The sequence below is a fragment of the Melozone crissalis genome, unplaced genomic scaffold (genome assembly GCF_028551555.1).
Source record: "Melozone crissalis strain CALT ecotype California unplaced genomic scaffold, PUWL_Pcris_2 ptg000004l_1, whole genome shotgun sequence".
Taxonomy (NCBI): Eukaryota; Metazoa; Chordata; class Aves; order Passeriformes; family Passerellidae; genus Melozone; species Melozone crissalis.
Genome location: NW_026535782.1, coordinates 39292696 through 39320020, shown reverse-complemented (window position 1 = coordinate 39320020; position 27325 = coordinate 39292696). Strand labels below are relative to the sequence as shown.

The 27325-nt window shown below is 48.5% G+C and overlaps 8 protein-coding genes across 8 annotated transcripts; 3 read left to right on the top strand and 5 right to left on the bottom strand.

The window, feature by feature from the left end:
* Positions 1–3310: 3310 nt before the first annotated feature.
* LOC128933955 (histone H2A-IV-like) lies at positions 3311–3764 on the bottom strand. Its single transcript, XM_054271164.1, has one exon. It carries the CDS (start codon positions 3748–3750, stop codon positions 3361–3363), a length of 390 nt encoding a protein of 129 aa, XP_054127139.1. The 5' UTR covers positions 3751–3764; the 3' UTR covers positions 3311–3360.
* A 322-nt stretch (positions 3765–4086) lies between these two features.
* On the top strand, positions 4087–4492 carry LOC128933977 (histone H2B 1/2/3/4/6). Its single transcript, XM_054271186.1, has one exon. The coding sequence runs from the start codon at positions 4090–4092 to the stop codon at positions 4468–4470; it is 381 nt and encodes a 126-aa protein (XP_054127161.1). The 5' UTR covers positions 4087–4089; the 3' UTR covers positions 4471–4492.
* A 1691-nt stretch (positions 4493–6183) lies between these two features.
* Positions 6184–6594, bottom strand: LOC128933945 (histone H3). The gene has a single exon (XM_054271153.1). The coding sequence runs from the start codon at positions 6592–6594 to the stop codon at positions 6184–6186; it is 411 nt and encodes a 136-aa protein (XP_054127128.1).
* A 1316-nt stretch (positions 6595–7910) lies between these two features.
* On the bottom strand, positions 7911–8354 carry LOC128936216 (histone H2B 1/2/3/4/6). Its single transcript, XM_054274974.1, has one exon. The coding sequence runs from the start codon at positions 8349–8351 to the stop codon at positions 7971–7973; it is 381 nt and encodes a 126-aa protein (XP_054130949.1). The 5' UTR covers positions 8352–8354; the 3' UTR covers positions 7911–7970.
* Positions 8355–8676: 322 nt separating this feature from the next.
* On the top strand, positions 8677–9130 carry LOC128936210 (histone H2A-IV-like). Its single transcript, XM_054274961.1, has one exon. It carries the CDS (start codon positions 8691–8693, stop codon positions 9078–9080), a length of 390 nt encoding a protein of 129 aa, XP_054130936.1. The 5' UTR covers positions 8677–8690; the 3' UTR covers positions 9081–9130.
* Positions 9131–17266: 8136 nt separating this feature from the next.
* On the bottom strand, positions 17267–17746 carry LOC128934772 (histone H2B 1/2/3/4/6). The gene has a single exon (XM_054272635.1). The coding sequence runs from the start codon at positions 17686–17688 to the stop codon at positions 17308–17310; it is 381 nt and encodes a 126-aa protein (XP_054128610.1). The 5' UTR covers positions 17689–17746; the 3' UTR covers positions 17267–17307.
* Positions 17747–18014: 268 nt separating this feature from the next.
* Positions 18015–18503, top strand: LOC128934763 (histone H2A-IV). The gene has a single exon (XM_054272624.1). The coding sequence runs from the start codon at positions 18035–18037 to the stop codon at positions 18422–18424; it is 390 nt and encodes a 129-aa protein (XP_054128599.1). The 5' UTR covers positions 18015–18034; the 3' UTR covers positions 18425–18503.
* Positions 18504–18571: 68 nt separating this feature from the next.
* LOC128934755 (histone H1.01) lies at positions 18572–20061 on the bottom strand. Its single transcript, XM_054272612.1, has one exon. It carries the CDS (start codon positions 20047–20049, stop codon positions 19390–19392), a length of 660 nt encoding a protein of 219 aa, XP_054128587.1. The 5' UTR covers positions 20050–20061; the 3' UTR covers positions 18572–19389.
* Positions 20062–27325: the final 7264 nt, after the last annotated feature.

The following is a 27325-nucleotide window of genomic DNA, read 5'->3' as shown; positions in this document are numbered from 1 at the left end:
CAGGCAGCTGGAGCTCCTGCAGCTTCAGCCTGAACTGACACTTACATGTCATGCAGAAACTCACAGGATGTGCGTGTGCTGTACTTCAGAGTTACCACAGCAGCTCACAATTCTGTGCAGGAAAGTGTTAGGAAAATTAATTCACAAACACCAGAGGTTTATGTCCAAAAAGGAGACAGAGGATTCCTTTTACTTTATTCAAATAAAGGGAGAAGCCACGAGGCATTCCGCTGATATCTCTCAAATTTTTAGAGGATGCAGCCTCCTTTTTTATTCTAATTTCCTGACTGCAATTCCCTTCTCTCTTTCCCCAGTCCTGAGGAACTTGAGAGGTACAGACTTGAAATACTTCCCTTTAATGTATAACCCTCGCTTTTAACTTGAATTGATATGGAATTTAGGGGGTTTTTTTCCCCATTGTTTCTTTTGGCTTTCAATGTCTAATTTCATTTTCCAGCAAACCCAGAGTCTATTTGTAAGAGCAAATATCTTTTACCATCCATCAATCAGTGGAATCCTTCCCATTTTTTCTTTCATCTCCCAGTGCTGGTTTTATCTACCAGCAGACAAACAGCTCGTTTGTAAAGAAAAATCTGCTATTCCTCTCAAAATGACATGGTACAAAGCACAGGAGGAAACACCAGGAAACTGCAAAAGAATGGGACTAATTTACAGCATTTACCTGAAACTGAATAATGTCTTCTTTTCCTCTTCACCCTACAGGTTTCTTTCTTGACAATGGTGAAGCAAAAAATCCTCTAACTGGTGGCTGGGGCGAACCTGATGAGGAAATTCCTTGTTTCTGGATGTAAAACTCCAGGGCCCTGCTCTGCCCTTCCAGGAGATATCCCAGCCTTTCCTTTGCCTTCTCCCTTCTCTTCCCAGGGCCTCTTGCACACGAGGTGTTGGTGGCAGCCACAGAGCAGCACGAGCTGATGAGCTCCTAATCCCAAAGCTCCCCATTCCCAATGTGAGGTGCTGCCCCATCCCGTGCCACCCTGCATTTCCCCACTCCCAGGGGCGGATCAGTCCTTAAATCCCCGTCCCTGCCCCAGTGCTGGGAGCAGGAAAACGCCTGCTTGTCACGGCCTGACCAGCAAACCCAAAGGGTTTTGTTGTGGCTGCAGAAATGAGGGTTCCTGCCGGGAAGCGTCCCCTCTGTCACTCACCCCGCTGTATTTATGCGGGAACGGGATCGCGCAGCTCCAGCCCAGCTCTCCTCCTTAACGCCCCCAAATGCAGCTCCTGGGATTGAATCACAAAGGCACAACAAAGCAGGAACCGAACCAAGCCCGAATTCGAACACGACCCCGTGTTTCGTGGCGCGGGCAGGCGGTCACTGCGGGAGCCGCAGCGAGCGCCCCGTTCCCAGCCCGCACGGAATCCTTCCCTCGGCACGGCCGGGGATGCTCAGGGCCGGGATGCGGCACCGGCGGGGCCGGGGCTGCCCTGCCCGAGCATCTGTCCCGGCAGAGCTGGAAATGCTCCATCGACACCTTCCGCCCCGTTCTGCTGCTCCCAAACACGCCGTGCTCAAAGTCCGTCTGCGCCGATCCAAGGGGGCTGCCGGTGCTCACTGCTGGGAAATACATGAATTTTCAAAGCGTTCTGCTCGCTTATCCCGCTTTTGGTAAACCACATCTAGGAAGCATTTTCACAAGAGTGTCTGGCTGTACAATGTACATTCGAGGTCCTGCAACCCTTCCTAATTTAGACCTCGTATAGCCCTATCTTTAATTTCTGGCTTGATTCCCCATGGATGTAACTCGAAACTACAACTACAAAATAACCGAGCACGTTCTTTAGAGGGAAAGATTTAAGGGAAATACTACAATAATAGTTATTAATTATATACCTTCTTGACCACTACCCACTGTACTCTTAATATCAGAGCATTCATTTGTAATGGAAAGAAACCTATAAAATTGTTGTGTGGAAAATTCTACCATCTACAAACTCGAATTTTATTCCAGTGTTCACACAACATCGAGATGATGCACACACGGTTTTTCTGAGCAGTCTTTCCCGTTGTTCACTGCAGTTCAATATGCAGGGCTGTTGCATTATGAGGAATAAGGTGGCACAGAGGGGAGTGGGGAATTCCTTCCCCTGTGGGAGGGTGAATTCATCACTGACTCACTTTGAGGAAAGTGAAATTCAGCGAGCACACACACACACACCAGGTCACGGGTGCCAAGCCGCATCTCTTTCCCCGTACCGAGGACAGCGATGGCGAAGTCGTGCCCGCGTTCCGGGCCGCCGCCGTCGCTGCGGTGCCGCAGCTGCAGCACAGGCGGAGGCGCCGGGGCCGAGCGGCCGCTGCTGCTGCAGCCCAGAGCCGGCGCGGGAGGCACGGGGAACACGGGCCGGGAGCAGCCGCGCCAAAGGCAGGAGGAGATCGGAACCCAGCAGGGATTTGACTTTAAAGCAACACCGTGGCCTGCCGTAAGAGCAGCAGCTTTTCCAAGAACGACTCGCTTTCTCCCAAAACCGAGCGCCGGCTTCAAACTCCCCGTACCACAGGGAGGAGGGCGTGGATCCAGTGATCAGTGCCAGAATAACGAAATTAAAGCGATTGCGCTCTTTCCAGTGTAACCCAGTGACTACTAAATCACATCAGAGCTCCTTGGGAGCAGCGGCAACACCTCCCTGCCTGAAACCATTCCCCGGTGTTCCACAATTCTGCCCAGGAAAGCAGCTGGGACTCACACAGGAGTGTTAAAAGGCAGCAAAGGTGGATCAGTCAGGGGCCCGAGGCTGGGAACACCCGTCCTGTTGAGAAACCATTTGTTCAAGCCACTGCCAGGACTGCCCAACATTATTCTAGGCTTTTATTTTTTTTTTCTCCTGCGCGAATTGCTTTCGTTTCAGCTCTCCTTTATCTGAAACACGAGAGATCAGCTCAGAGATCAGCTCCTTTTACCGCGCGCAAAGAAAACAATCCAGTCTGCTAAGACTTTATTTAGATTTCCTAACACGTAACTAAAAAAGCGCAACAAACTCGGAGTGGGCTGGCCAGAACACGGGATATTTTCACCACTAAAAAACCCACACTTCCCACTGTTAAAACTCTGAAAAAGTCAACACATAAATCAATCAAGAAAATCTAAGGAGGCATAAACTACGGAAATTCATCTCGGTGATAAAAACATGGGTTCTTTGAGATAAAACAAACCGCCTTTAAGACAATCTCTTAAAAGAAACAGAAACAAGAAAAGCAGAATTAGAGACTTGAAGAAAAGACAACTTACGTGTTCCGGTCTTTGACTGAATAACCAAAATGCAGTGACTTAGCCCTTTAAGAGGAACGTGGGCGGCTCTGAAAAGAGCCTTTGTTTGGTGATGAGCCTCACCGAGCATTTACTTGGCTTTCACCTTGTGGCTGTCGGTCTTCTTGGGCAGCAGCACGGCCTGGATGTTGGGCAGCACGCCGCCCTGCGCGATCGTCACCTTGCCCAGCAGCTTGTTGAGCTCCTCGTCGTTGCGGATGGCGAGCTGCAGGTGGCGGGGGATGATGCGCGTCTTCTTGTTGTCGCGGGCCGCGTTGCCCGCCAGCTCCAGGATCTCGGCCGTCAGGTACTCCAGCACGGCCGCCAGGTACACCGGCGCGCCCGCGCCCACGCGCTCCGCGTAGTTGCCCTTGCGCAGCAGCCGGTGCACGCGGCCCACGGGGAACTGCAGCCCGGCCCGCGACGAGCGCGACTTGGCCTTGGCCCGCGCCTTGCCGCCCTGCTTCCCGCGACCCGACATCTTCCCTGCAGCGACTCGGCAGCGGCGACAGCGACACAACCGGGAAAGCCGGCGGAACTCCGAGCCCGCCTCACCGCCAGCCTTATATACAACCCGGGCGGATCGGCAGCGCCTGCTACGATTGGCTGCGAGAGAGAAGTTCGTTCCGCAGCCAATGGAAAAGCGAATCCAAATCTGGCCAATGGCGGATCCCGGCGCCGAGCTCGGAGCCGACAGACAGCCAATGGCGAGGCGGCGATGTCAGCGGAGCTGCTATAAAGGCGGCTGCCGAGGCGGTGTCGCCGCTGCTGAGCGCTGTCGCTGTGTGAGTTGTTGTTGTGAGGAGCTGTTGCTGCCGAAATGCCCGAGCCGGCCAAGTCCGCCCCCGCGCCCAAGAAGGGCTCCAAGAAGGCGGTGACCAAGACGCAGAAGAAGGGCGACAAGAAGCGCAAGAAGAGCCGCAAGGAGAGCTACTCCATCTACGTGTACAAGGTGCTGAAGCAGGTGCACCCCGACACGGGCATCTCGTCCAAGGCCATGGGCATCATGAACTCCTTCGTCAACGACATCTTCGAGCGCATCGCGGGCGAGGCCTCGCGCCTGGCGCACTACAACAAGCGCTCCACCATCACCTCGCGGGAGATCCAGACGGCCGTGCGCCTGCTGCTGCCCGGCGAGCTGGCCAAGCACGCCGTGTCCGAGGGCACCAAGGCCGTCACCAAGTACACCAGCTCCAAGTGAATGCTTGCCTAAAACCTGCTTAACCCAAAGGCTCTTTTAAGAGCCACCCAGTTTTTCAACAAAAGAGCTTTGATTTCTTCTCCTGCGCCTTTTTTTAATAGCCTTTTCTCTAAATTCCTTAGTAATTAACATTTTACCCCGAAAATTGAATACAACTTTATAGTCCAGAAATACAAGCAAATTATATTTAGACTCTTATTTGTGTTTTTTTAGGCTTGCAACTTTTTTTCACTACTGAGCCCAGCTATGTACTGAAAAGCCTTTATTTTACCTGTTATACATTAATTGCTTCATTTTCCTTGTGGTTTAAAGGGAGCTTCCCTGTTCCACCGCATTACCTGTGTGCTTTTACACAAAGTCCTATGACAAGTGTGAATGGTAAATGTTAAAATGTTCCCTCCCCGCCCCGAGTTTCAGCCATGGTCTCTCCCCTCTCATATCCATACCACAAAGAAGTGCCATATACTTCATATGTGTCTTCAAGAATTTATAAATTTATATGGAAATAATTTTTTTTACCTCTACACTTCATTTGTCTTCCCGATCTGAAGTATAAAATTTGTTGAAACATATGCTATAAATATTAAGCACTTACTTTATAATTAGGTTTATTATTCTAAAATTCCACGTAATAGCTTCTTAACGGCTTCAGAAGTAAATAGCACTCATTTAAAGTGTTTTGTTAGTCCCTGTTGCCCCCTTACAGGTGTTTCTGAATTTTCTTTCATTTTTTTCTTTTACGGCTTCTGTTTAAGACCTCAGTATCAGATATGTAGGAAAAACTGCAAATACTGATGAAAAACTGGTCCCGAGGGACGATATTCAAGTGGGACTTGAAAGATGTAGAACTTTAAAAACCAGATCTTACTGGATGGAAAAGTTAAATAATGGGTACAAAATGAAGGAGAGAAAATTCTTCAAATTAAATAATTGGCAGCTCTTTAAAGCCTCAGTCTCTGTCCCACAGAGAAGGGAGGCAGCCGCCTTAGACCCAAAGGCTCTTAGTTTAAGAGTTGCTACATGGACAATAAACGGGCTGCAGCACTGCTTTGAAACGAGCCGTTTCTTAATTTCTTTTCTTTTTTTATTTTAAGGTTAGATTTTTATAATCCCGACTTCTTTTATGCTTTACTGAGTCTCATTTTACTGAGCTCCTGCATATCAAAAAATTCTTTTATAAAACCCCATACGGCTCTCAAGTTTATTTACAACTCGTTCCCGAGTCTTTGCAGAGTAACGCGTGTTTTACAAACATCGGGCAAGGAAGAACATGTGAAAATACGTTAGTTTAAGTGGGGTAAGCAGAGTCTAAAGTAGAACGGAGTTTACATCCCTGCGAGTGTGCCTGACGACCTAAGTTTAAGGGAGGAGGGGCGATTAAATAAATGATTGTGACTGCAGTTGTCCCGTGCTAAAAACAATGCTATTAAAAATCCTGGCTCTAGAATAGATTAAAATTTCACGGACTCAGTGAAAATTTTACTACTGGACCCTAATAAAACATTAAGCGAACATTAACAGCCTGGTCTGCAGATCATGGAGCAGCTTTATTAAAAGCTCAGGGCTCTTGGTATAGTCATCCCCCAAATCATGAAGGTTCCCTCCTCCCCCAACTACTAAAACCGTGTTTAAGATAGTGCAACAGCTCCTTCAATTGTGCACGTAGTGGCTCTTAAAAGAGCCTTTGGGTCTGCGGGGGTTACGGCAGGGAACTCAGGCGCGCTCTCCGCGGATGCGGCGGGCCAGCTGGATGTCCTTGGGCATGATGGTGACGCGCTTGGCGTGGATGGCGCACAGGTTGGTGTCCTCGAAGAGCCCCACCAGGTAGGCCTCGCTGGCCTCCTGCAGCGCCATGACGGCCGAGCTCTGGAAGCGCAGGTCGGTCTTGAAGTCCTGCGCGATCTCGCGCACCAGGCGCTGGAAGGGCAGCTTGCGGATCAGCAGCTCCGTGGACTTCTGGTAGCGCCGGATCTCGCGCAGCGCCACCGTGCCGGGCCGGTAGCGGTGCGGCTTCTTGACGCCGCCCGTGGCCGGCGCGCTCTTGCGGGCAGCCTTGGTGGCCAGCTGCTTGCGGGGCGCCTTGCCGCCCGTCGACTTCCGCGCCGTCTGCTTCGTACGCGCCATAGCACCAGACCAGCGCTCCGCTGCTCACAAACACCGATTACAGCCCTGGCTTACAGATGCCACTATTTATAGCCGGACTGCCCGCGCCCATTGGCCGCTCGCGCGGCAGCGGCCGGCTGCCATTGGGCGCTTGTCGCGAGCCCGGGAGAAGGCCCCGCCTCCGGGGCGGGAAACGCGCCCTGGCCCCGCCCCCCGCCCCTTCCAGCACCGGCTTGCCGGGCACAGCCGGGACGGCGGCGGCGGCACCGCCGGAGAACGGGGCAGGGCGGGCTCGCCGCCCGAGCCTCAGGCTCGCCCTCTTTATCCAAATCCTCTACGCTAGCGTTTATTCCGGGACTCCTGGCTGAAGCTGCCGCCGGCAGCCGCCTCCATTCCCCGAGGGCTCTCGATTTCTCCCCGCTCAGTAGCGGCCTTCGGTTCGCAGCCGCGGCAGCAAGGCAGAAGGCGCAGGCGGCAGCCGCCTTGCCCGGCCCCGGCGAGCTCTCCCGGTCCGGCCGCTGCCCCGGCCCGCTGGAAGCGCCGCGTCCCGTGCGGGGAGCGCGCCCCGGGGCAGAGCGCGCTGGGGCTGCGAGCCGCGAGCGGCACCAATCAGCGGCGGGCGGGAGGGGCGGGCGGGGCGGGCCCGTCGTAGGGAGGCTCCGTGCAGTCCTCACTCAGGTCGGACCGAGCGCGGCAGCGGCTCGGCCCCGGCTCTGCCCGCGCGCTGCAGCCCCGTCCGCGCTCGGCGGCGGAGAGTGCGGGGCGAGGGGACACGGCAGGGACAGAGGGGCAAATGAAAGCCGAGGAAAAGCAACTCTCGGGAGGCTGTGCTAGGTGGTAGGGCCCAGGCAGGACTGTGCAGTTAGGGAGTGATAAGGCAGAGCATCGTCTCATTTTTCTTCCCCCGGTCATTCGCGAAAACACATTTTCGGGGGGGTGAAGAAGAGCGGGTATCCATCCCGTATCCATTTGCTCAGAAACAACTAGAAAACAAGAGCACAGGGCCTCCAGGAAGCGCCTGTGCTTTTAATGCGTCCGATTTAGGCAGAAAAAGAACTAGCATCATTTTTTTTCTCCTCTCCCTCAGCATGCACTAATGGCGTAATGATTTATCTGGGCCGTTTTGAGACCGTGAAAGCTAAAATTTTTAGGCCCCACTCTAGCACCAAATAAGCGCGAGAATGAAGCTCCTAAGAGAAGCAGGATATAGTCTCAAGAAATCAGTGCAAATCCTGCTGTACTTTAAAATACGACACTTTGACACCGTCATTGCATATTTCCCTCTAAGAGACGTTTAATAATGGTGCAGGAACTCACGAAAAAAGACCAGCTCTTTTACTGAGAATGTGGGTGGCTCTTAAAAGAGCCTTTGGGTTAAGCAGGTTTTAGGCAAGCATTCACTTGGAGCTGGTGTACTTGGTGACGGCCTTGGTGCCCTCGGACACGGCGTGCTTGGCCAGCTCGCCGGGCAGCAGCAGGCGCACGGCCGTCTGGATCTCCCGCGAGGTGATGGTGGAGCGCTTGTTGTAGTGCGCCAGGCGCGAGGCCTCGCCCGCGATGCGCTCGAAGATGTCGTTGACGAAGGAGTTCATGATGCCCATGGCCTTGGACGAGATGCCCGTGTCGGGGTGCACCTGCTTCAGCACCTTGTACACGTAGATGGAGTAGCTCTCCTTGCGGCTCTTCTTGCGCTTCTTGTCGCCCTTCTTCTGCGTCTTGGTCACCGCCTTCTTGGAGCCCTTCTTGGGCGCGGGGGCGGACTTGGCCGGCTCGGGCATTTCGGCAGCAACAGCTCCTCACAACAACAACTCACACAGCGACAGCGCTCAGCAGCGGCGACACCGCCTCGGCAGCCGCCTTTATAGCAGCTCCGCTGACATCGCCGCCTCGCCATTGGCTGTCTGTCGGCTCCGAGCTCGGCGCCGGGATCCGCCATTGGCCAGATTTGGATTCGCTTTTCCATTGGCTGCGGAACGAACTTCTCTCTCGCAGCCAATCGTAGCAGGCGCTGCCGATCCGCCCGGGTTGTATATAAGGCTGGCGGTGAGGCGGGCTCGGAGTTCCGCCGGCTTTCCCGGTTGTGTCGCTGTCGCCGCTGCCGAGTCGCTGCAGGGAAGATGTCGGGTCGCGGGAAGCAGGGCGGCAAGGCGCGGGCCAAGGCCAAGTCGCGCTCGTCGCGGGCCGGGCTGCAGTTCCCCGTGGGCCGCGTGCACCGGCTGCTGCGCAAGGGCAACTACGCGGAGCGCGTGGGCGCGGGCGCGCCGGTGTACCTGGCGGCCGTGCTGGAGTACCTGACGGCCGAGATCCTGGAGCTGGCGGGCAACGCGGCCCGCGACAACAAGAAGACGCGCATCATCCCCCGCCACCTGCAGCTCGCCATCCGCAACGACGAGGAGCTCAACAAGCTGCTGGGCAAGGTGACGATCGCGCAGGGCGGCGTGCTGCCCAACATCCAGGCCGTGCTGCTGCCCAAGAAGACCGACAGCCACAAGGTGAAAGCCAAGTAAATGCTCGGTGAGGCTCATCACCAAACAAAGGCTCTTTTCAGAGCCGCCCACGTTCCTCTTAAAGGGCTGATTCGCTGCATTTTGGTTATCCAGTAGAAATTGACCAGAACGCGTAATTTGTCTTTCCTTCAAGTCTTCTATTTTGGTTTTCATCCTTTCAGTTTCCCAGTTCCTGTACGAAGGTTGTCTTAAAGCTGGTTTCTTTTTTTTTTAAGGTGGGTGTTTTTCTCACCGAGGTGAATTTTCGTCGTTTATGCTTTATTAGAATTCATTAATTTATTAAAATCTATAAGTTTTCGTTGTTTTTACAGGGGCGGTATGGGTTTTATAATGGCGTAAATATCCTGTGTCCTGACCAGCCAGCTCCGGCTTTGCTGTACGTGCTCTGTTCAGTACCTAATACAGGACAACAATAAAGTCTTAGCAGTCTGGATTGTTTCCTTTGCGAGCGCTAAAAGGAGCTGATCTCTGTTGCACCTTCGTGTTGCAGAGAAAGAGGAGGTGGAAGGGAGGCAAAACTCGCAAGGAAAAAAAAATAAAAACAAAAACCAAAAACAAACAAACAAAAAAAAAAACTGATTAGGCTTAGGCAGTCCTGGCAGTGGCTTGAACAAATGGTTTCTCGACAGGACGGGTGTTCCCAGCCTCGGGCCCCTGACTGATCCACCTTTGCTGCCTTTTAACACTCCTGTGTGAGTCCCAGCTGCTTTCCTGGGCAGAATTGTGGAACACCAGGGAATGGTTTCAGGCAGGGAGGTGTTGCCGGTGCCTCCAAGGAGCTCTGATATGATTTAGTGGTCACTGGGTTACACTGGAAAGAGCGCAATCGCTTTAATTTCGTTATTCTGGCACTGATCACTGGATCCACGCCCTCCTCCCTGTGGTACGGGGAGTTTGAAGCCGGCGCTCGGTTTTGGGAGAAAGCGAGTCGTTCTTGGAAAAGCTGCTGCTCTTACGGCAGGCCACGGTGTTGCTTTAAAGTCAAATCCCTGCTGGGTTCCGATCTCCTCCTGCCTTTGGCGCGGCTGCTCCCGGCCCGTGTTCCCCGTGCCTCCCGCGCCGGCTCTGGGCTGCAGCAGCAGCGGCCGCTCGGCCCCGGCGCCTCCGCCTGTGCTGCAGCTGCGGCACCGCAGCGACGGCGGCGGCCCGGAACGCGGGCACGACTTCGCCATCGCTGTCCTCGGTACGGGGAAAGAGATGCGGCTTGGCACCCGTGACCTGGTGTGTGTGTGTGTGCTCGCTGAATTTCACTTTCCTCAAAGTGAGTCAGTGATGAATTCACCCTCCCACAGGGGAAGGAATTCCCCACTCCCCTCTGTGCCACCTTATTCCTCATAATGCAACAGCCCTGCATATTGAACTGCAGTGAACAACGGGAAAGACTGCTCAGAAAAACCGTGTGTGCATCATCTCGATGTTGTGTGAACACTGGAATAAAATTCGAGTTTGTAGATGGTAGAATTTTCCACACAACAATTTTATAGGTTTCTTTTCCTTACAAAAGAATGCTCTGATATTAAGGGTACAGTGGTAGTGGTCAAGAAGGTATATAATTAATAACTATTATTGTAGTATTTCCCTTAAATCTTTCCCTCTAAAGAACGTGCTCGGTTATTTTGTAGTTGTAGTTTCGAGTTACATCCATGGGGAATCAAGCCAGAAATTAAAGATAGGGCTATACGAGGTCTAAATTAGGAAGGGTTGCAGGACCTCGAATGTACATTGTACAGCCAGACACTCTTGTGAAAATGCTTCCTAGATGTGGTTTGCCAAAAGCGGGATAAGCGAGCAGAACGCTTTGAAAATTCATGTATTTCCCAGCAGTGAGCACCGGCAGCCCCCTTGGATCGGCGCAGACGGACTTTGAGCACGGCGTGTTTGGGAGCAGCAGAACGGGGCGGAAGGTGTCGATGGAGCATTTCCAGCTCTGCCGGGACAGATGCTCGGGCAGGGCAGCCCCGGCCCCGCCGGTGCCGCATCCCGGCCCTGAGCATCCCCGGCCGTGCCGAGGGAAGGATTCCGTGCGGGCTGGGAACGGGGCGCTCGCTGCGGCTCCCGCAGTGACCGCCTGCCCGCGCCACGAAACACGGGGTCGTGTGCGAATTCGGGCTTGGTTCGGTTCCTGCTTTGTTGTGCCTTTGTGATTCAATCCCAGGAGCTGCATTTGGGGGCGTTAAGGAGGAGAGCTGGGCTGGAGCTGCGCGATCCCGTTCCCGCATAAATACAGCGGGGTGAGTGACAGAGGGGACGCTTCCCGGCAGGAACCCTCATTTCTGCAGCCACAACAAAACCCTTTGGGTTTGCTGGTCAGGCCGTGACAAGCAGGCGTTTTCCTGCTCCCAGCACTGGGGCAGGGACGGGGATTTAAGGACTGATCCGCCCCTGGGAGTGGGGAAATGCAGGGTGGCACGGGATGGGGCAGCACCTCACATTGGGAATGGGGAGCTTTGGGATTAGGAGCTCATCAGCTCGTGCTGCTCTGTGGCTGCCACCAACACCTCGTGTGCAAGAGGCCCTGGGAAGAGAAGGGAGAAGGCAAAGGAAAGGCTGGGATATCTCCTGGAAGGGCAGAGCAGGGCCCTGGAGTTTTACATCCAGAAACAAGGAATTTCCTCATCAGGTTCGCCCCAGCCACCAGTTAGAGGATTTTTTGCTTCACCATTGTCAAGAAAGAAACCTGTAGGGTGAAGAGGAAAAGAAGACATTATTCAGTTTCAGGTAAATGCTGTAAATTAGTCCCATTCTTTTGCAGTTTCCTGGTGTTTCCTCCTGTGCTTTGTACCATGTCATTTTGAGAGGAATAGCAGATTTTTCTTTACAAACGAGCTGTTTGTCTGCTGGTAGATAAAACCAGCACTGGGAGATGAAAGAAAAAATGGGAAGGATTCCACTGATTGATGGATGGTAAAAGATATTTGCTCTTACAAATAGACTCTGGGTTTGCTGGAAAATGAAATTAGACATTGAAAGCCAAAAGAAACAATGGGGAAAAAAACCCCCTAAATTCCATATCAATTCAAGTTAAAAGCGAGGGTTATACATTAAAGGGAAGTATTTCAAGTCTGTACCTCTCAAGTTCCTCAGGACTGGGGAAAGAGAGAAGGGAATTGCAGTCAGGAAATTAGAATAAAAAAGGAGGCTGCATCCTCTAAAAATTTGAGAGATATCAGCGGAATGCCTCGTGGCTTCTCCCTTTATTTGAATAAAGTAAAAGGAATCCTCTGTCTCCTTTTTGGACATAAACCTCTGGTGTTTGTGAATTAATTTTCCTAACACTTTCCTGCACAGAATTGTGAGCTGCTGTGGTAACTCTGAAGTACAGCACACGCACATCCTGTGAGTTTCTGCATGACATGTAAGTGTCAGTTCAGGCTGAAGCTGCAGGAGCTCCAGCTGCCTGTGGAATGTGACCATTTCCCTTCTCCCATGGGGCTGGGAGCAGCGATTTCAAAGCCCCCCCATGCAGAGAGCAGAACAGACTCAGGTAAATTTGGCTTCCAGGGGCAGCTGAGCTGAGCCCAGGCTCGCAGGAGTGCCTGTGGTGCCGTCAGTGCAGCTGCTGATGCTCGAGCACGGGGCAGGCAGCTCTGGGTAAAGGTGGTTTGGTACGGTGAAAGATTGGGCCTGTGCCATTCCTGTGGTGATTTGGGTCTTCTTTTCTGAGTGGAATTACTGAACTCACAAACCTGGCAGTGTCCCAAGAGCACAAGGGGGAAAAACCCCAAAACTTGATCATGTGGAGTGCTCAGAATGTTTATTGTTGAGGGGGCTGCTATTTGCTACAAAAGGAAAAGAGGATGCACACCAGAGATGTGTGCATTTCTTCCCAGCTCTGATACTGCACAAAAGGAGGTCAATATCCTAACATCTATTTTTCAGATGTAGCACTCTGTGTGCTCTTCTTACTTCAGGAATTATTTCTTCCATTTTCCTACAATCTTCACAAGTAAAAATATCAGCGAGCAATATAAGCAGGAGTGCAAGTACAAAGAGGTTGTGGATTTTGCGCGGGATTAAAATTCACATCTGTTCTGATACTTTTTTTATTCTTATTTTCTACTTATTCTACTTGTTTTCCAGTTTTAAAATGAATTATGCTCATAATTGCTTCCTGAGATTTTCAGTGGTAATAATAAAGGATGAACCTTTTTGATTAATACCTTGTAACATTTTTGACAAGGAATGCTTTTGAAATAAGCATTTTAATAAGGCTGCACTCCAATAATTTGGTTGTTCGTAGGCATGAAAGAAATGTAACCAAAACCAGCCTTTCCACCTGCACAGCCCCTGGTTCTGTGAGCCCAGCCCAGGGGAAGGAGCTGCCTCTGCTCATTGAGTGCTCCATCCTCCCTCACAGGGCTGGGGGCTGGCAAGGGAGAAGTTCCCAGCTGCATTCCCACCCACTTTCAGCCTCTCCTCCTGTGAGATTTCTGTCTTGGCTGTGCTGCTCTCTGAATGGCACAACCTTAGACCAGGTATGTGCAACCTGAAGTATCAATTTTTTTTTCATTTACCATCTGACCTGGGCCAGTTTTCATCACTGTCAGAAAACATTACATCAAGGTGTGTGCGAAACCAAATATTTTTCCCTAGCTGCAGTGAATACTTTCTCCAACAACTGTAATTATTTTAAAATGTAATATTTTCTATTTAGAATGGAAATCAAAGCCTCTGGGAAAGTAACATTGCGATGATTTGTCTTGGGTGTCTGGAAATTATATCCTGTGGCCATTAAAGAAAAAAAACAAATTCAGGTTTGAAAGCAGATATTGGTTTACTTCATTACTAAAAATGAAACAAATATTAAAAAACCAAAAAAAAACTCAAGAAAAACTCACTTCACCACAACCCTTCAAAAACCACCCAAAACCCCAGGAAGTAGCAAAAAACTTCTACAGACAGTCTGTGATTTGTACTGGTTTTGGTCCACGTGTAAGGCATCTATTTCTCATTTCTGATTCACTGTTCAGTCAGTTCACTAGAGAATACAGATATTTGTTTGCCCAGCTGCTGTATTTCCCTTTTGCAGAAATTAAGGGAGGGTGTTTTCTTTTTTAAGCATGATGATTAATACATATAAATTTTACTGCTAGGATGGTCATCTAGAGAGGATACATGTTCTTCCAGAAGTGCCATTTTTATTATTCTAATAAAAATAAAATAGAGGAATTTTTTGTAACTGGTTGTATTGTCCATCAGTGTTCTTTTTTTGCTGGTTATTTACTAAGCTGTAATTTCATTCTGATCATCTGAGATATTAAAAATTGCTGATATAAAAAGAATATTTTTACAAAAATATTTATGTTACAAAGAGTAAACATTCCCCATATTTCAGATGCTGTAAATCAGGAGGTGTTTTGAAGGTAAAAATACAGGGTAGATTAAAAGACAACATGAAGGGCCTGTTTATAGATTACACATTCAAACACTTCCAATATTGAGAATTGTTGAGATTGATGATTTTGCTTTGCACTGGGAGATCAGCAATTGGAGCCCCAGGGCACACGAGGTGATGAGTGTAAACTGTTTATAAAAATGGTGTCACAAAACTGACCAAGCTGAAACTGGCAAGCCAGGAGCAGGATGAAGATGGAGCAAGGAACCAATCCCAGGAATGAGATAACTTCAGAAGGAGTTCAGCCCCGTGACCAAAACCATCAATGAGACACGCGGGGCCCAGCACCAAGAGTTGGATTATTGTATTTGGGCATGGGATGGTGGCACAGACACAATCTGGGCTGCAATCTGCTGCAGGGGCTCCTCTGTGGGGACACCCAGCTCTGTCTGCTCTGCACACTGCGGAAAGGAACTTGTCACTCACTGAGCTGGAAACTCATCTGCAAAAGGAGCCCAGGGCAGGAGAATTGTTGGAGGGGTTTCTGCTTTGTTCCCCCGTGGTTTGGCGGCAGCAGCCCCAGCTCCCGCAGGGCGCTGCATTTGGGCAGAGCCCTCACTCTGCTGGGGGATCCCACCGGGGTCAGGTCCTTGGGAGTACAAAGGGAACTGCTCTGAAGGAAATGGGAAAGGACAGGAAAGAATGCGAATGATGGAGGAATAAGCTGCCATGTGATTTTATACTCACACTATCTGCATTAGTGCTTTTGAGGGGTCATCCTCTTGTGGCATGAAATTCTAAAGATTTGGGGTTTTTTTGCTGAGCTTAAATCCTACTATCTTAACCTTTGGTGACAAGAAACAAAAATACTGTCCATGGCAGTAGCTCTTGGTCAGTTTGGAGACTTTGTTCTCAGCACTGTTAGAATAATTAGAGTTGTGCTACAATCAGACCTGATGACAATTGCTTTGTTCACATCATAGCCCCCAATATTGCCTTGTCATTCCTACTGAAATTGAAAGAAGCAATCAGCAGCATTTTGGTTTCTGTTTAGTGAAGAGTTTCCTAGGCCTAGAAACAATTTCACACACTGAAACCATCTATGAAAAAATCCTCAGAATTTCTGTGCTGGCTCCTGATGCAGTGTGCAACGTGGAGCACACAAACACGGGAAAAGGAAAACGAACACTCAGAGCTGGGCAGCCAAAGGCATCCCTGAGCTGCTGCTTCAATCGGGCAGCAGGGCTGTCCCAGGGCAGCTCTGCTCTGAACTGGGCTTTTCACAGGGCTGATTATCTACAGAATGGCCACTGACAAACCCTTCTGGTGGCCATCTCCGACTGTGACAACAGGAGCACTTCTTTGTGCTTTTCTGGTGCTCCAGGAAAGCTTGGAAAAGCCTAGAGTGGAATATACAATGGTTTATTAATCTTTTAGGGTATTAGACATACACAGGAACTCAGAATAAGCAACCTGGGCTTCAGAGTTTGCACTAAAGCCCTTGGAGAGATTGCAAAACCCCATTTCAAGCTGATAAAGAAGAGTTTGGAGAATGCCTCTTCCCACTGGATATCTGAAATCCAGTCTCAGAAGTCCCCATAACCCTTCAAACTGAAATTAGCATTTCTTAGGTAATAGGTGACAGATTTTTGAGAGACCTGGTGCCTGTCTCATTAACTGTCCTACCAAAGAATAGGCAAGTCAGTACTAGAAAGGTCACTTTTGTCGTTCTGTGGTCCCTGTATGAATTACGTTGAGAAATTCACAATATGTACTTGGGATTCAGGATTATTGAGATCCAGGTAGGAAGTGATAATGGCTTTGATCTGCATCCATGGTGGCATGTCATTCCCCAGGGATGAGAGGGAGGGTCTGACAAAGCCTGCGCTTTGAGCCTCATTAGCGGCTGCGTGATGAGACCTGGGAGCTGACAAAGTCAGCCCAGAGTGTCGAGTTTCTTGGTATTTCGTACTTTTAGAACAATTAGTGACAGATTAATGCAGAAAAGGACAGATAAGTTTAAAAAAAAAGGTCTTCCGGTGTTTTCTTCCTTGAAAGGAGAACCCAGAGCAGACGTGGGGAGACGACAGGCAAGTTACTGTAAAAAAAAAAAAAAAGAAAAAAAAATGAAGAGAAAGATTATAAAGATAAATGGTGAAGATAAAGGAGTTTAGAAAATGCTTCTGAGTTATATGGATCAATATCGGGCTATTACAAGAGCTTACCACAGCATAAATTCCTTTGAAGTGCAGCGCGCTGTACTCATCTCTCTCGTCTGTGGCAAAAATAACCGCAAACCCCAAAAACGGCAGAGGCTGAGCACCACCGTGTGGCCGATCGACAACAGCAGTGCTGGGCATGGATGAGTATCCATGGATAATTTCGATTCCTTCGCGGCTAGAAAAAAACAGTAAGTTCCCTATCCTTCAATCTACAACAGACATAACATGGAAACTTGCAACAGTAAGGTGATATGAAAATTGTGAAAACGATAAGTTAAGAAAATAACCATAAAACACAAAACAAAAACCCCAAAAGAAAACACAAAAAATAAGAAAAAAACAACAACAAAATGAAAAATAAAGGAAAAATAAAAAAACCCCCAGCAACGATTTAAAACCGCTTTTACAGACATATTGCACCTGTGGGAAAATAACAGTAAATCCGAGAGAAATATCTTATCAAAACAACCCTCAAGTAGTATGTCAAACCCAATAACCTAAAAAAAAAAAACAATTAAAAAAAAAAAAAACAAAAAACCCAAACCCCTGAACACCAAGATTCCACACTAAGAGAAAAAAAGTGTCCCTTACTTAGTGGTACAGCTCTTTTGTTGAAAAAGTGGGTGGCTCTTAAAAGAGCCTTTGGGTTAAGCAGGTTTTAGGCAAGCATTCACTTGGAGCTGGTGTACTTGGTGACGGCCTTGGTGCCCTCGGACACGGCGTGCTTGGCCAGCTCGCCGGGCAGCAGCAGGCGCACGGCCGTCTGGATCTCCCGCGAGGTGATGGTGGAGCGCTTGTTGTAGTGCGCCAGGCGCGAGGCCTCGCCCGCGATGCGCTCGAAGATGTCGTTGACGAAGGAGTTCATGATGCCCATGGCCTTGGATGAGATGCCCGTGTCGGGGTGCACCTGCTTCAGCACCTTGTACACGTAGATGGAGTAGCTCTCCTTGCGGCTCTTCTTGCGCTTCTTGTCGCCCTTCTTCTGCGTCTTGGTCACCGCCTTCTTGGAGCCCTTCTTGGGCGCGGGGGCGGACTTGGCCGGCTCGGGCATTTCGGCGACAACAGCGTCTCTTCGTGCACCAACGGATCGGCTGCAGAACAAACCCCGGGGCGAAGTGAGGAGCACGGCTGCTTGCCATGAATTTATACCGCGTCTATGCAAATGAGCGGCTCCTAACCTGCAGACTATCATTGGTCAGACTACGAAATGATGTCAGCCCTCTCCCGTATTCGCGTCTGATTGGTCAGATTTGGATCCTCCTTTTCATTGGCTGCCTGCACAAGACCTACTTCTCAGCCTATCAGCGCAGGGACGAGGCAGTAAAGCGAGCGCGGAGCGCAGCAGCGCCGACTGCTTCTGATCGTGTGCCAGGGGAGCGAGCGAGGAGCGCAGTAAGATGTCGGGTCGCGGGAAGCAGGGCGGCAAGGCGCGGGCCAAGGCCAAGTCGCGCTCGTCGCGGGCCGGGCTGCAGTTCCCCGTGGGCCGCGTGCACCGGCTGCTGCGCAAGGGCAACTACGCGGAGCGCGTGGGCGCGGGCGCGCCGGTGTACCTGGCGGCCGTGCTGGAGTACCTGACGGCCGAGATCCTGGAGCTGGCGGGCAACGCGGCCCGCGACAACAAGAAGACGCGCATCATCCCCCGCCACCTGCAGCTCGCCATCCGCAACGACGAGGAGCTCAACAAGCTGCTGGGCAAGGTGACGATCGCGCAGGGCGGCGTGCTGCCCAACATCCAGGCCGTGCTGCTGCCCAAGAAGACCGACAGCCACAAGGCCAAAGCCAAGTAAATCTCATCTGACTAACAACCCAAAGGCTCTTTTCAGAGCCACCCACAAGATCCTAAGAGAGCTGAGTTATCGCAACAACAATGAATGTCGTTTTGCATTAACTACTCAATTCTTATTTCAACTTATTTTTTATTTTTGGGTGGATAAAGTAGCAACGTTTTCCATGTTTACGATAACAAAACAAAGTCTTGCCAAAACGTCCCCCCCTCCGTGCAAGTTCTTCCTGGTACGGGCTATTTTCCGTTTAGTTCTTACGTCTGAGAACATACGGACACTATTCGTTGAGAGTCCCGGTCCCACCTCCCTTTTCCACCTCTTAAAGCGGCTGATGCAGTTCCAGAGATAGGAGGCGGAATCGTCTTCGGGGAAGGGAGGGGGAAGGGCAGCGGGCCGGGATTTCCGCTGGCCAATCCTTGGGCAGGGCGGGCTTTTTCAATACTTAAAGCTTTCTTTCTCATCAGGAACAAAAGGATTGGCCGAGATCAGGGCTATTTTTGTGTCCGTAGAGAAACCCTCCCCTCCTCCCCCGCAAACAAACAAAGGCATTTACGGAGATACTTAAAAAGGAATAATAGATTAGACATGGCTCAGTAGTAGCGTGCCTGGCAATTGCATTATTTTGTTACAAAATATATCTTTAAAAAAACGTACATCTGATTTTTTATCAAATCATTATAAAACATTGCTTCTTGGTAGTCAAAGTAATCACTTGAAGAAAAAACAGAAGCCTACACTTCCCTAAAGTCGCCGCGCTCTACCGCGTTCTTAACTATTTCTTTCGGTAATCCCTAGGAAAAGAAAATACACAGGACACAATTGACCTCTTGACGACTTACGAATTGCTGGACCCCTGCTACAGGTTACGGACGACCTCGGTGCATCAGCTCCTTTAGGGAAAGCGTGGGTGGCTCTTAAAAGAGCCGTTGGATAACAAAATAAGCAGAACAAAACTCTCCTGGTACAATTTACTTCTTTTTGGGCGCCGCCTTCTTCGCCTTGGCCGCTTTGGGTTTGGCTGCCTTGGGCTTGGCCGCTTTGGGCTTCACGGCCTTTGCCTTGGCCGGGCTCTTGGCCGCCTTCTTGGGGCGCCCGGCCTTGGCGGCTTTCTTGGGGCTCTTCGCTGCTTTCTTGGCCGCTGCGGCCGCCGGCTTCTTGGCCTTCTTGGGGCTCTTCTTCACCGCCGCCGCTTTCTTGGGCTTCTTGGCGGCGCTGGCGGGCTTCTTGGCCGCCGGCTTCTTGGGCTTGGCCGCAGGTGCCCTCTTCTTCGGGGCTTTCTCCTTCACTTCCCCAGGTTTCTTGTTGAGGCGGAAGGAGCCGGAGGCGCCGGTGCCCTTGGTCTGCACCAGGGTGCCCTTGCTGACGAGGCTCTTGAGCCCCAGCTTGATGCGGCTGTTGTTCTTCTCCACATCGTAGCCGCCGGCGGCCAGCGCCTTCTTGAGCGCGGCGAGCGAGAGCCCCTTGCGCTCCTTGGAGGCGGACACGGCCTTGGTGATCAGCTCGGTGACGCTGGGCCCCGCGGGCTTGCGGGCCTTGGAGCCGCTCGCCGCCTTCTTCGGCTTCTTGGCGGCGGCCTTGGCGGCGGGCGCGGGCGCATCGGGGGCGGCGCTGGGAGCGGTCTCGGCCATGGCGGCGGCTGCCTCGGCGGAGCGGGCGAACACAATTGGGCTGGCCCGGGTCAGATGCTCGCGTTTTTAGAGCGGAGCCGCGCCGTGATTGGTGCGCTGCAGAGCCCGCCCCGCCGCGCGGCCGGGGAGCCCTTCGGTGTGCTCGATTTGTGTTTCTTTGGACTAACAAAAGTGTGTTTTCCTCGGAATTTCTGCCACCAAATCGGCCGGTTTCCCCGGTGAGGGGGGGGAAGAGCAGGTACTTGCGTTCGGGAGAGTTTCCTGCGGCAAACTCGCGGTTTGAGTTAAAGGAGAGGCGATAAATCCCGTGTGCTGCTGCCGGAGAGACCTCTGAAGGGAGAAACTTTTGTTTTTCCTTGCAAATTAAAAATTTCCTTTTGATATAAATGTTACGGCAACGACTCAGTCTTATTCTTTAGAGGGTTTTCTTGGGCTCAAAGTTGAAAGCTTACGATTTGAAGCTATTTTGACAGTATAAGTTGATTTTGAACAAGAGGAAGTAACACAAACTCCTTTTTCAGCTCTGAATATGGATTAAGAACCGGTTCCTTTGACCATGTGTTTTACCTACTAAAACGCTAAAGTCTAGTGAAATAGTGTCTCGTACAGCCACCTATTGCACTTTTTATAGAAACATAAGGAATTTCTTGTTATCTGGAGACTGATGACCAGAGAGTTGGTTTATTTTGTCTTACTGGGATTTCAGTACAAGGGAGGCAAAGTTACTCTGCTACCCTACGTGGGGTGTTTTCTTTTTGTTTGTTTTCCATACGAATTTTTCTACCAAATATTGAGTAGATCAATCTATTTGCCTGTCGTGTTCCATATTATTTTGAAGTATATAGTAATTTAAAACCTCTTGTTACAGAACTGCAGCTTTGTAAAAGAAAGCAATGTCCTGCACTTCTGTTGTTTATGGAAATTATCTTTGTCTCTGGTAATTTAAGACTTGCAAGGAGTATCATTGCCGTTTAGTAAGCATGCTATTCATTCCCAAACAATATTATCTTGTTTTATATTTTCTCTAAAAGTAGTAGAATTGTAAACCTTATTGCTGTTTGGATTTTGAATGTGTCTCACAGAATATGGCTACACAAAGGTTTAGCTAAAGCCTCTGAATGCTGAATCCCCTTCTCACTCTAAATAAAGCCCCCCTAATTATTACTTGTGCATTTTACAGCGATCACTGAAATAAGGAAATACTTTTATGACAGAAACTAGAGCAATTTGTGATAACCTGAGTTTTAACAACGGGAGAGGTAGGCCATAGGTCATTCCTGAAGAACACGAAGGAGTCAACCCACACTGGTATCTGGTGGAAGATGGTGTAATATGCTGAGCAGAACAGAGCTCTGGCTTAATATTTCATTAATCTGTAACTGACTGGGGAAAAAGTGTTTTAAAACACTTTTTAAAATTATCCATTGTCTTTTGTAGTTGTTGAAGAATCACAAAGACTGCACTGCAGCCAGGCCTTTGGTATTACCTGATATAACATAGAATGTGAATACAGTATTTAAGTGCATATTAGCAACCAGAAATTCAGAGTGTGTGAGTAGATAGTTTTAGGAAAATGTAATTCTCTTTCTGTGTCATGGTTTCATTTACGATGGCTGTTTTATAAATCCTAAAATGTGTATAAGATGAGAGATTTAGCTTGCTGTAAAATAGTGTTTCAGGGAATGTGAAATTATGAATAAATGCAATGAAGGGGAAAATTGTGATCTCCACCCCATAATGATAAAATACCATAAAAAACGTTGCAGTAAAAATGCACCTGAGCTCTGTAATGCTTTAAGGGGAAATTAACTGAGAGGAGACCTAATCAAATTGTGATTTTCAAGGTCTTATTTGGCAATACTATGTAACATGAAGTAAGGATTAAATGGAGTGGATGTGAGTATTGCAGAGTTACCTTCAGAAACTGCAAATGAAGGGAAAATGTTTTGAAGCCTTTATCCTGTATATGTAAAGCTATGAATTAATATTTCCATTGATTTGGCTGCATAATGTAATAAGGTAGCAATTGCTGGGAAGATCTGAAATTTAGCAGTTGCCTAGAGACTTCATTGCATATAGGCAGAGGAACAGCATAGGCCATGAGTGACATGTCAGCAAAATGAAAAATTCCTTTTTGCTTATTCTTGGTGCTTTGAACACATTAGTTTCAGTAATCTTCACTGAAGGAAATGTAAATATTCCAGCTGTCATTTGTGTCTTCACAGAGTCTTCATTCACATTTGCTGGTGGCAAAATTGAGGTGCCTAAAATGGTCACTATCCCAGTTTTCTGCCTGGCTTTTCTCCCAGCAGTTGCTACCCTTTCCTCATTTCCAAAGAAGTCTACTAAGTATATACATGTAAGCTTCTGGTCTTCAGCAAGTTTTTAGTAATTTAAACTGAAGTAACTTCAGAGATTTCATTAAAAAAAAAAAAAAAAAAAAAGAAGCTATTTTCTAAATGGTGTCGAAGCAAAGAGATAAACCTACTTCACTGATTCAGAAATGCTGCTTGGAGCACATATTCTTCTTTATGTGAAAGAAATACATACAGGAACAATATTTTGGAAAGTTAAGGTGTATTTGCCAATTTTAACAAGAGCTGCTCTGCAGTTAGAATAGATAGTTAAAAAAGAATACACAGATGTATTCAGGAAGAGAAAAAATGTAGTGAAAGATTACCTGAAAGGCAGAAGTGGGAGTTTTACCTCTAGCTGAGCAAATGAAGAAGGGAAATAATCTTGTTTTAGATAGAGGATATTGTGGGAAAATATAATTAAGAAGACATTACATAGATTGTTACATGCAGTTTGGTTTTCCCAGTGAGACTGGAGCAAGGTAGAATTCATCATTCCGTAAGAGAAGGAAAGTTAATATCAGGATCTCCGGAGATATTTCTGGAGAAGACACCGCTGTAAGGTCTATTTCATATGAATTATTTCAATCCTTCTCACCTTATGGGCACTCCAGCAGGCCACACTGCATCACAAACCTGCAGCCTCAGCCCTCCCTGCAAATTGTTTCCCTTCAGACACCCAAATCTGTTCCAACTTTTGCAGTTCTCATTAGGACCCCTTGGCATGAGCAAGGAGACGCAGGAAGCAGAGCCAAGGGCTGGCAGCACACGTGAGAGCTATCAAAGGTTCCCATCTGCAGCTTAGGACCTGCCAATACTTGTTCCTACGAAAATAAGCTGTGGGTTATATTTAGGCATGTCTGCATTAAGGAGAGGTAGCACAGGAGTTGTTCCCAAGCAGTTTTGTTGGGAGGCATTAGCATGAGAGCCAGGCACACGAACGTGGCTGCTGCAGCTGGGGGCTCTGCTCAGCATTCCCAGCAGCTGAAGGAAGGGAAGCACAGCTCCTCTGGCACTCTGAGCCCCTCTCCTCACTCCAGATGGCAATTTCCAGAGAGATTTGTGTGAGGGCCTTTACGTGATGTGCTGCATTCCCACATACATGTTCCACAGGAAAGAGCTGTAAATGCTGCCTGCAACCATGATTACACTCCCATTACGGAGTTACACCCATGCCTTACTTGCCCTCAGTGACATCATCTTTCATCTGAGTTTCACATGTAATAACACTTGTGTGATCCAACCAGCCAGCACAGTTTAGCAACTTTTAACACTTAGCTAAGGAATTTTAAAGCAAGACCTACCAAACTACAAACTTGTTGCAGCTCAGCAGAACAAGTCTCTGCCTACATAACACTAATGTGTCTGCTGCTGCTGCTGCTGTTAAGGCTCCTAAAGTGCACTGCGGTCACATAAGGCCTTTTAAACTCAGGGTGTAGTGAGCACCTGTGGGGAGCAGAGCAAACAGGGTAGGGCAAGGGATGACTGTCCCCACAGACTCATCTTCCTGGAATGTTGCACACTCCTCCCTGTACCCTTGGTTAAGGGTTGGGGCACCTGTGGTGTCCTCCCTTCTTCATTGCATGACATGTAATTTGGCAAGTTAAAATCTATAGTGTGAAACCTGGATTTGTCCATAGTTAGGAGGCACTGGAAAGGAAATCCTTCCTGGGAAAGCAAAATAAAAAAAAAAAGTCAGCAAAATAAATACAGGGGGCCAAAACCTTTCTGAGAACAGATAATGATGAAAAAAATGGACTTTGTTCTTTACTCTCTGTTTATTAGTTTAAGGCATATTTACTTTTTTTCCACACACAATGAAGAGGTCCACAGTCACATATTAAATAATAGAATTATTTCTATCTCTGAGTAATTTGGTCTTCTAAAACTAATCCAAGCCACTTGAAAAACTGTGTTGTGGACCACCCTGGCATGGTTTGAATATCATCATCAATGGGAGACTGAGGACACCTCAGGCCCTTAGACAAGCTGTTCCTGAGAGGTGAACAGCATTAGCAGCAGCTGCATCATCAATGGCTCCCCAAGGAAATTGTCTCCTCCTGCATGGAGAGTGCCTCACTTTAACTGGATGTAGTGGTGAAGTCCCCCAAGGAAGGGTGACACCACGCTGTCCTTCCACAGCAGCCTCTCCACAGCACGGAATCCTGGCTGCTCAGACTGGTCAGCAGCTCACACACAGGGATGCTGGGCTGCACACTCTTCCTCCCTGCAGAAATACCCTTCTGTGGATTTTCTGCCCTCCACACTTTCCTGCTTGTGTGACAATGCTGTCTGTGACTTCTGGTACACGGGAGGGAGCAATGTGGTGAATCTAAATGTCACTTCCCACTCCAGCCAGAAACGTGTTTGGAACCTATGGAGGGACAAAGTGTCCTTGGACACATCATGCATGCACAGCTGGTCTGCAATCTGCCATCTTCCTGGCTGCTGACACCCCAGACACTGATGTGACACGCTTCCAGGTAAATTTGGATTGCAGGCAGCTCATTTTTGCCTCAGAGGCACTGAGAGTGGCACCCAGGCACAGTGTAGCCTAAGAGCCAGAGCCCTGTGTCACTCACCGTGCAAAGGTGCTCTCCTTAAGTGGTGTTGCCTTCCTGTTACTCTCCACAGGTGTGAAGGTGAAGCAGGTACTGGCTCTAGACAAGTTGTGCCATCTCTCTGGAGCAGGAGTATTGCAAGTTAGCATTTGGGAGCTCACTGTTCTTTCGGCTGTTTTCCCACAGAAGGGAAGAAAAAGGTTTTGCAGGGCTGTTCACTGTGTAAGTGTTGTGCTGTAGTTCATGTTTTTGCAGTACATGCTTTGCAGCCCGTGGTCTGGTGCTAGAGCAGCACTATCTCAGGTCAGTACGCTGTGCAGGTTGCCAGGGGCACTGGAAGGGCTGGCTGGGGCCTGAATTTACCCCTGATATATCAGTGAGGTCAGCAATTGTCACCTCTGCTGTCATACAGGTAGGAAGTCGGGAATCTGGCTTCAGAGGCGTGTGAGACTATATATGTATGGTTTGGGCACGTTCAGGATGAATATATTTCATCTGTTTTGCCTGCAAATTGCCTTAGTCCCAGAAAAGATTGGCTTCCATAATGACTGTATTAAAACTAATTCTTGCTCTTTCTGGCTTTGGTGGGTTTTTTTTTGTTTTTTTTTTTTTTTTTTTTTTTTTTGTTGTTGTTGTTGTTTTTTTGTTGTTTTTTTTTTTTTTTTGCTTTGGAACTGCAAATGCCATCAAGATTTTGTTGACTTGGTTTTGAAATAGGGAAACTTTAACTTTTGTGTTCTGTTTGAGGTTAGTAGTTTGTAACACCTGACACTGAATTGTGTGGTTAGCAAGAGTTGCACAGAAGGGCAGCACTGAGCAGCCAGGAGCAGGGAGCAGCAGCCACGCAGCTCTGTGGAGGTGGTGAGTGAAGAGAAACCTGCTGGGGCTTGGGTTTGCTCACGCTGCAATGAGACATGTACAAGGAAACTTAACAGCTGAAATTACTCAAAGCTGTTGAGGAAGGGGCCGGTGATCAGTAAGTTGAACTTTTGAGTCATTCCAATGCTAATTGACAAATCTAAGGCATGGTCTTTTTGTTAAAAAATTCGCTAGGAAAAAAAAAAAAGAAAAGAAAGAAAATAAATAGAACCAAAACCAAAATAGAGGGAAAATTGCTATCTGTTCTGGTTTTATCAATTCTTTAGGCCTTGATGTGCTTGACTGCATAGAAAGGTTTTCAAGGGTTATCACTGTCAGCCACACCAGTGGATGAAACAGGAATTTTGTTTGCATTTGGCACTAATGAAAGTAAAGATGGGTTCTTAATCTTCAAGTCTGTTTGTGTTTAGATTTTTATTATTTTCATTTTACCACATGTGCTTGTTGACCCTACATGGTGAATGGTCTTAGCTTTAGTTTGTGGTTTTGTTTGGGTCTTTTGGGTTTGGTTTCTTTTCCCCCTTGGGTAGCAGGATCTGGTTATGGTCCCTTCAAACTTGAGGGTCACACAAGCTCTGTTAGGATAGTATTGGGAACACAAGAGCTGTAAGTCTGGAAGAGGTCAGAAGAATACACAGTGCAGTAGTAGAACTTGTTTCTTAAGTTAGTAATATCAGCAGGGATCCAAGAGTGGGGAGAAATTAATGGGTGCTCTGAGCAGGACAGCCTTGAGATTCTGCTCTCTTTGAATTGCATGCTGGAGACATAATTATAATGCTTGAAGAAATGAGTAATTAACGGGAAACTTCTTTCTGGACCAATATCCCAACTGTGACAGAGGCTAGTAAATAAAGAGGGTAGGAGCAATAGCTGATAATCTCATCAAAGTGGTCCTTTAGATTTTAGTGCTTTGTAGGCTGGAGACTCATTGAGTCAGAGGGGATTACTTAGGACAGAGGTGAATCAGGGAGCAGCAAATGGAGTTTTCTTCTTTGTGTGTAGCACTTACTTTCTCTAGACAAAGCATTTTTCATGTTTTGGGATTTGCTTTAGCATTACAAATCAGAAGGTTGAGGAACAGGTGAGTGGGAGTGGTTGATGGACAGATGAGTGATGGGCATGCATATTACATGGACTGCATCCCTGTCTGTTGGAGAATTTTGCTCAGAAATGGTTTAAAAGGCAGCTGTAAGGAGCAAATTCTCACAGCCTGTTTCTGTAAACAGCTAAGTTCTCAGGCAAGTCTTCTCATAACAGGTAAACATTCTGTCCTTGGCTGTTTTGGGAACAGACATGGAGGTTTTGAGAACCTTTCATATCAGGGTGAGAACACAAATCTTGGTTTCAATAACATACCACAGGTATTGAAAACAAAAGGAGGGGTTAATGTGTAATCTGTGACCTATGATGAGCTCAGATTTTGGAATATGCATGAGCTTAATTAACACCACTATAAAAGTGTATAAGGGAGATCAATAAACG